This window comes from Felis catus, chromosome A1 (genome assembly GCF_018350175.1).
Source record: "Felis catus isolate Fca126 chromosome A1, F.catus_Fca126_mat1.0, whole genome shotgun sequence".
NCBI classification, from domain to species: domain Eukaryota; kingdom Metazoa; phylum Chordata; class Mammalia; order Carnivora; family Felidae; genus Felis; species Felis catus.
Genome location: NC_058368.1, coordinates 10497597 through 10506183, shown reverse-complemented (window position 1 = coordinate 10506183; position 8587 = coordinate 10497597). Strand labels below are relative to the sequence as shown.

Below are 8587 nucleotides of genomic sequence, written 5' to 3'. Positions count from 1 at the left end.
ACCTGTGAATGTTACCTGATATGGCAAGAACGGGATTTCGCAGATGTGAAAAATCATGGGGAGATTATCCTGGATTATGTAGGTGGGCTCTCGATGCAATCACATGTACCCTTATGAGAGGGAGGCAGAGACATGAATATTTGACCTACAGGCAGAAGAGAAGTCAGTGTGACCAAAGAGGCAGAAATTGGAGTGGTGTGGTCACAAACCAAGGAATACAGCAGCCAGCAAAAGCTGGAAGAGGCAAAAAATGGATTGCTCCCCTCTGGAGGAAGCATTGTCCTGCCAGCACCTTGATTTTCACCCAACGATATTGAGTTCAGCTTTCTGGCCTCCAGGACCGTAAGTTTATAAATTTCAGTTGTTTTATGCCACCGAGTTTGTGGTCATTTATTACAGCAACGACAAGTACACATTTTGGTCCTGGGAAGTGAGATGCTGCTGGAATACATAGCTAAAAATGTGGAAATGGCTTTGGACTGGGTAATGGGTAGAAGCTGGAAGAATTTTGACACGCAAGATAGAAAAAGCTTACATTATCTTAAAACAGTCTGTTGGTAGAAATGGATGTTAAAGGTGCTGCTGGTGAGGACTCAGGAGAAAGTAAGGAACATGGGAGAGAAAGACTACGTCATGTTAGAGAATACATACGTTATTGTAAACATAATGTTGGCAGAAACTTGGGCTTTAAAGGCCCCGCTGGTGAGGACTCCGAAGGAAATGAAGAAAATATTTTTGGAAACGGAAGGAAAGAAGATCCTTGATCTGTAATGGCAGAAAGTCTGGCTGAATTGTGTCCTGTAGTTTAGTTACATGGAAAGCAGAACTTAGCAAGCAATGAACTTGGATATTGGGCTGAAATTTCCAAGCAAAGTATTGAATATGCAACCTGGTTTCTTCTTGTAACTTGTAATAACATTTGAGAGGAAAGAGAAATTGAGAGGAAAACTGCTAAGCAAAACCAAAACTGGACTTGATGCATTTGGGAGATTTTTATCCAATCCAAACTGTAAAGGATGCCCAAATTAGGAGATTGAGGAAAGAAAGCCATGAAGAGAAAACCAAGGGTGTAGCCAGAATAGTCTTTGGCTAGTGCCATGGGAGGTTGGAAAGGTCAGAGTATTCTCTCGCACAAAGGGTCTCTTGAAGATATTAAGTGTATGATTCATGGATCCCCTCAACCCTGGAGCAGAAACCCGGGGTAGAGATGAGATCATCAGGAAGGATCTATGGAGGAGCATCTTGTCCAACGGCATGAGTCCCCTTGACATACAGCGGAGACTCAGAATTTTTAGATTACACAAGCAGAAATGATGCCTGTTTGACCCCAAGGGACAGAAGCAGGACACAATGAAAGAAGGCTGCTAGACTCCCCAAATTCCACAGGTAGGGTAATACAGTTTTCTTTTGTGAAGGCACCCCGTTTGTGATAAATTGTTGCAGCAGCCATAGGAAAGTAACACACATTAGGTGCTCAACAAGACGTTTTTGGGTTTTTTTAATTAAGTTTAGCATTAATTACATCAAAATGAAATGTCAGATGGGGAGTATTTATAATATATGTATTTTATTATGATGTATCAGGCATAAAGACTACTTATGAAAGAAACACCCATGTACCCACCAACCAGTTTAGGAAACAGAAATTGACATTACCTTTGAGTCCCCCGTGCATCTGAGAGCATCACCCCCTTACTTTCCCACGAAGGTAATTATTCTGTTGAATTCAGTGTCGGTCATTCTCTTCTTCTTTATTTTTTTAGATGTGGGTGTAGCTCTGTGTTTGCTTTTTATTTTGCATGGTTTTAAATTGTACAAAGAAAATCCTCCTATAAGTTTTGTTCTGTGACTTTTTCTATTTGCTTAACATCAAGATGCTTCGTGCAGCTGTAGTCCATTCATACTGACTGCTGCATAATGTGATATTATAAAGATATATTAGCACTTGTTAATTCTTTAAGCGACAGGTATGTAGACTGCCTCCAGCTCCAGGCTCTCCTGAACTGTGTGTGCTGCTATGAACATTGTTGTACATGCTTCTTGGTACACAGGTGTAAGAGGTTTACTAGGGTATATGCCTCCGAGTAGAACTGAGTCATGGTGCACGAGTACCTCGCCCTTACCAGACGGATTGCTGTCCAAAGTGCTGGTACAAGAACTTGAAATTCATTCTCACGTAGCCGGCTTCTTCATCTTTTACCCTCCCAACATAGATTGCTTCTATAATTCATCTGATACATAAGCATATTTGCCTTTAATCTCTCTGGTATAGGGGATGCTTATGACTAACTCTTGGGTTCTTGGTCATCTTTATCTGTGCTGGTCTTCCATGCTCTTCTTGGTAGAGGTGAAACAGCTCAGGTATTCAATGACTAGACTCTGGAACCAAAACGTCTGGGCTCAACGCCCAGCTGTGCCACTTACTAGCCGTGTGACTTTGAGAGGGCCACTTCATCTCTCTGTGCCTCAGTCACCCCAAGTGTAAGCTGGGGAAAACAGCAGCACTCACTTCAAAGAGATGTTGTAAGGATGAAATAAGTCGATGTGTGAAACACTTAGAAGAGCGCCAAGCAGACTAAGCTCTACGTAGGTGGTTGGCAGGTTGCTGTGTTCACACCGCCGTTCTCCCAGAGAACAAACATACGCAAAAAGTCAAACGCTCTCAGCAGGATACTGCCTCCCACCCAACGGAAGTGGTCAGATTCAAGCACTCACGTGTTCATGTCAGCAAATCGAAAACTCTTTCCCTGTGCCTACCCTTCGCTCCCGTGTGACAGCAGATCCTCCTGTCAAATTAGACCCTCCCGCGGAGCTCCGGATTCCATCCTGTTTCCCCAGAACTTCCAATGCAGTCATCTTACTAATCTCACTGTCCATGTGACCGTTCTCATCACACGTGGACATTCCCTGGAATCTTCTTCTCTTAAAATGCAAACTCCCTAGTCTCCACGTCCCCCCAACCTTAAGCTACTTCCCCTTGTCTTGAACTCATAAAAAGAATTAACTGTAGGCCAAAAAAAAAAATTGTTCATAATTGCTCTCTGCAATCTCTGTATCTTCCCCCATGCTGCAGCATTCACTGGGAGTGGTCTCATCAAGGTCACGTCTATGCTGTTGAATCCCACAGACGTCTCCATCCTCTCCTAATGGCCCTCTAGGATGTGACACCTGCTTCTTGAAATGCTCTTTACTTGGCCTCCATGACACGTCATTGGCGTCCCTCCCACCTTATTGACTGTCCTGCTCAGGCTGACCCTGCTCTCTTGTCTTCCTTCATTCTCTCCCTAGATGATTCTGTGTAGTCTTGTGTTTTTCAAAACTTTTCACATGCTGATGAGCACCGGAATCTCCAGTCCTGACTCCTCTGTTGAGTTCCAGACTCGCTAACATCAACTATTTATCGGACGTCATCTGGATGTCTAATAACAATGACAGCCAAGCGACAGTCACGCAGGCTTGCTTTCTTTTTTTAGACATGACAAACTTGCTCCCACCTTAGAGCCTTCACACTTTCTGTTCCCTCTGCCTAGAATACCCTACGAATACCCCTTGCATTCCTGACCTCTCCTAGTCACTTGGATCTTTGCTCAAACATCGCCTTCTCATCAGGCCCTCTCTGATCACTCCCATCCAAAGTAGCCCCTCGATCTATCACGGTATCCTGTTCTTAGTGCCTTTAAACATTTGTCATTATTAGAAATCATCTCGTTTCTTCATCTGTTTACTGCTTTAGGTTGATTCTCCTTGCACCCACCTCTCCTCCCACTAGGAAAGTGCCTTTTAGGGGAAAGCATGTGCTGTGAGACAGCATGAGATACAAGGCCTTCACTTTCCACAGATAGGAGGAAGACACATTTTACAGGTGACAAGTTTATACAATGCTTGGGAACATAAAACAATGTGCCAGGCATTCAAAGATCCCGGGGACAGAATGATGAGTAGGACAGATAAGGGGCATCCTGGAACATCTGGCACGTAGTAGGTGTTTAATAAACAGCTGCTGAATGAATCGATTCATTTTTGTCCATAGAAATTACAGCTGCTGAACGAAAGACAACAGAAACATTCGAAAGATTCTTCTAGCGTTCTTGTATTACCAATTTCTGAGGGAAAGTACACAATTAGTGGATATGGATGTGGACACACTAAAGGTATTCGGCAACCAGGAAACTGAGAGAGTACTGACACGTATATACCTGTGCATGTTATCACTTTGTGCTCTGGTTCTGTGTTCCCAAACATGCCATAAAGGGTGTGTTTGCACCTGAATTTCTGATTTAGCTGGAAGATATAAAAATTCTACAGAGGCAACTTGCTTTAGTTCTATCAGAAGTGACTTAAAAGCAACAATAGCATTCCAGTTATCCCTTGATGTTGGCATCCCTAGGATGAAAAGAACTATCTGGACGTGAATTCCTATGAAAAAGGCAGAAGAGATGTGAATAGGACAGTATCTGTCCTGGGAAGTTCAGATTCAAAATGTGTTTCTTAAGGTAGGAACTGTATGGGAATCCGTCCCAAAATAACATCTCCATTTGTTATAGAAGATAGAAAATGGTTTCACAGACTTTGTAGAAATAGATCTTCAATATCTGATGGCTTTCTCTTACAAGGATAGCTTTTTATTAACTTTGCTCCCTGAGAACTGTGTTTTCTGAGCCACCAACTTTTTCCCCGGGCTTCATTAATTCTTTCTCCCCTTACCCCTCCCACTTTAGGTCGGACTAATGGATACACTGGAGAAATGAGTAACTGAGGCAAACATCTTTTATTTGTGGTTAGGCTGACATAGTTCCAAAAAGTAAACACAATCAATGAAACACCAACAACTACCAGAGGAGGTACTCTGGCATCAGTAGAAGGCACTGAAAGCTTGACGTGGATCTTCAGGTACAGACGCCTGTTCAATCCTGTCAAATGAATGTGCCATATTGGGAGTATGACAATTGGGAGGCCAGAGCAGGAAGAACCAAAGCCTCTTTTCCACCGGGTCAGGCAGCCAGGCTCCCCGGGGGGGTACTGATCACAGATAACAGGAAGGTGACTGTGACGATAGCAAGGACAGCAATCCCAGCTCTGACAACGATGCTGATGTCACCACCAGTCTGACAGGATCTATAGACCCTTGGGGTGCTTCTCAAACATCTGCTCGTCCCCAACCCAGTCCTTGGACAGGCCACCACATCCACTTTCACAAAAATGAATCTAATGCATTCAGTCACCACCGAAAACACACCAGTTCTGGTTTTTGCTAATTTGGAAACCAGTAAAAAATACTATTGCATCATTTTGGAAATGAGTCCAAGCTAAGCTACAAGAAAATGTATTGTTAAAAAACACACATGGGTGCTTTTAGTGGTATGGCTTTAAAACCCTGTGCTTGACCATAAAAAGCCTTACAAGCAAAGTTAATGAATAGCAATTTTTTTAAAAAAAAAAAGAGGAAAGTATTTTACTAGACCGAAATTAGTTTAAGACCTATCAAAATCAAATTTTATGCAAACGCCCTCAGAAAAACTGAATTACATAATTAAAATGTTAACATACAGGGTACTTTTTACAAATTAATAATGAATGTGTTAAATTACTAGATACTAAAGACATGATTTGAAAACTAGAGCTGTTTCAAAATACTATATTCAAATCTCATTTTGTAAGAACCCAGGGAAATTACTAAATCACCATGCTGCCTTTCCACTAGGGTTTCACGGTACACTGGGGGGTCTATTATGAGCCAGGAGAGAGTCGTTAAGTAACATTCAAAGAAAAATAAGAGTAAAACATCAGGTACAAATTAATTTAATTCACTTCCTGAGACTTCCACAGAACTCACAGACTTGAATAAAGCCCGACAACATTGTTTTTAAATATTGAGAACACTATTTTCTGGCGGAATCCAGCACACTTTTGTGTTACAAGTAGGTCATAAAGATAGGGCTTCGGGGAGAAATAGAACAGAGATGAACCTCTAAAGAAAGAAATAGAAAGCTCTAGCAGAAGACTTCTTATTCTCTTTTTATGAGGCACCAACAGAAAAACAGATAAAACATAACAACCCTGATTATAGACTACGGGGGACTTCGTATCTCGACTTTTATGATGTTTGATGAATATTTAATACAGCATTATTCCTACTGAATAACCAGAAAATAATTTTCATCATTAATAATATGGTTAAAAAGTTCACATCATGGTAATACCCACGTCAACGGATGTTGCCTCTTCTATATATATATATATATATATACACTAGAATATATATATTCTATATATATATATATATATACACACTGTAGAGTGGGTGTGTGTGTGTATATATATATATATATACACACACAGTCATGTCTTGCCAGTCTCATGCCCATCTGACACTTTATAATGAAGAGAGAAAACAGGAAGGAGACTTCTGGTACCATTTATTTTTCTGTGACAGTAATAAAGCTGCTGTATCACAGCTTGAAAAATACACAGTAATCACTGTATATTACAATAACCGCATAATGCAAAAAGCAAGTGATTTTTCCCAGAAAAAAAAAAAATCTGTTTCCCCTACGACTCTGTTTCTTCCCCCCCCCCTTCAAAAAATACCATATACATAATTTCCACCTGAAGTCAGAGTCTCCCAATGCCATGTGGCACGTGGAAGCAATGTGGTCACAGCTCGCAGGACGATGCCAGCCTCCACTCCGGTCTCGTCACCAAACTGTGCTCATAGGCCAGCACGCTTTATAACTCTTCCTTAAAGCCTTTCTGTGTCTCCTGCCTGGCTTTGTCTTCCTCACCGGGTGCCAACCACGTGAAATATACCTTTACCGGATCGATGTTCCAGTGTTTATGAAAAGATATGGGAATTTGGTGAGAAAGGTAGTCCCTAGGATAATCCACGGGCCGGGCCTGCGAGAAGAGGAACAGAGGTTATGCTCTCTTAGCACCGAAAACAATTTTGCTTCAGAACAGCATTTGAATTCATGAAGTGACTGCTTTTCTTCAATATTTGATATTGGCTATGAGACTCTAAAAGCAAGCAAGAAAATCTTTTCCACCACCCTCCCTCTGACTCCAGGCTCCCTGCTTTTGTATCTCCGATTACTTAAATATTCCAAATGCACCACTTTTTGCTTCTGTGTTCCACAGACCTCTAGGAGATCCCTCAACCATGATAAATATAAATAGCTTTCCTTAGTAAGTCATTTAAGTCACTACTATAACGTGCAAAAAAGGGCAGAAAAACTACTATTTCCCAGGCCTCTCGAAAGAAATTCTGGCCATATGTGGTGTGTGTGTGTGTGTGTGTGTGTGTGTGTGTGGTAGGGCAGGGTGAAGAGTTCTCAGGGTTCCCCTGGCCTGTCCACCGACCTGATGTGTAATTAGGCGTAAGTCTCTCAGAGTAGGAAAATGTGGAGCTCATCAGGGAATCAGGGAGAAGGATAAAGTATCTCAATGCTCTCTTCCTATCTAGATGTCTCGTCTGACTGCAGAAATGTGAAGAGACACATTGAATAACTGGAAACAGTTTGCAAGAGAGCCAAAAAAACTTTTTGCATTGCCATCATTTCAATATCCTCTAGAACTTAACAAAATGATGTTTAAGCAGAATCAGACATAGCCTAGAATGACTGAGATTGAAGTAACCTAGCAGCTATGGAAGGAAACTGAAACCAGATACTATTTCGTTTACTCTAAACAAAGTATCCACCTGCTCTCAAGGCTTGTTTACAGATTTATATCGCCCATCTGTGTTATACGGTCACTCACTGGGTTATCAATACTGAAACAGTCTTGGCTTTATTAAACCCAGATAGGATACACTTTTAAAATGTTTCATTTTTTTATTTTTGAGAGAGCACAGCAAGAGGGGTGGGGTAGAGGCTGCGGGGGTGCGGGGGTTGGGGGGGGCAGAGGATCTGAAGCAGGCTCTGCACTGACAGCAGAGAGTCTCATGCTGGGCTCCAACTCACAGACTGTGAGATCATGACCTGAGCCAAAGTCAGATACTCAACCAACTAAGCCACCTAGAGGTGCTCCTAAGATACATTTTAAAAACAAGTCTTCTCTAGGCTAAAATTTTATTATATTCTGCTTAAAATGCCTGATATGAATACTTAAATAAACTCTCTTAAATGGTTTACAGAATACCCTCATTAAATTTTATCTCATTCATTCAACCCTTGAGACAACCTTGCGAGATGATCAGGGATTTGTCACCAATTTATAGATGAGAAAACAGAGCTCACAGAGATTGTAACTTTCTTAGGGTAACTTGACAAGCCAGGAATGGAACGGGGGTGAGAGCAGGTCCCCGGCTCTGATCCTAGTCCAGTGTCCTCCCAGGGCGGTGTGGCTGGTCCTCATTCCGTTGTGCCACAGGCTGGGCACATCAACAGTGCCTTTACTACCCTGGCCTCCTTGGGAGGCTTTATCCAGGAATGGCACAAATATTCCACTCACATGAGGGTTCAAACAATAGTATCTGCAAAGAAGCCTTCAAAATAATGTGAAGGGGGAGGGGCGCCTGGGTGGCTAAGTCGGTTGAGCGTCCGACTTCAGCTCAGGTCACGATCTCACGGTCCGTGAGTTCGAGCCCCGC

The 8587-nt window shown here is 42.1% G+C and overlaps 1 protein-coding gene across 6 annotated transcripts in view; it reads right to left on the bottom strand.

The window, feature by feature from the left end:
- Window positions 1–4749: 4749 nt before the first annotated feature.
- The window catches only part of B3GLCT (beta 3-glucosyltransferase), a 120073-nt gene continuing 116235 nt past the window's right edge, over window positions 4750–8587 (bottom strand). For all 6 annotated transcript variants that reach the window (XM_045050708.1, XM_045050671.1, XM_045050574.1 and 3 more), the window contains one exon: window positions 4750–6894. In XM_045050708.1, coding sequence (XP_044906643.1) covers window positions 6727–6894 — 168 coding nt within the window. In that variant the 3' untranslated portion in view covers window positions 4750–6726. The remainder of the gene's footprint in view (window positions 6895–8587) is intronic.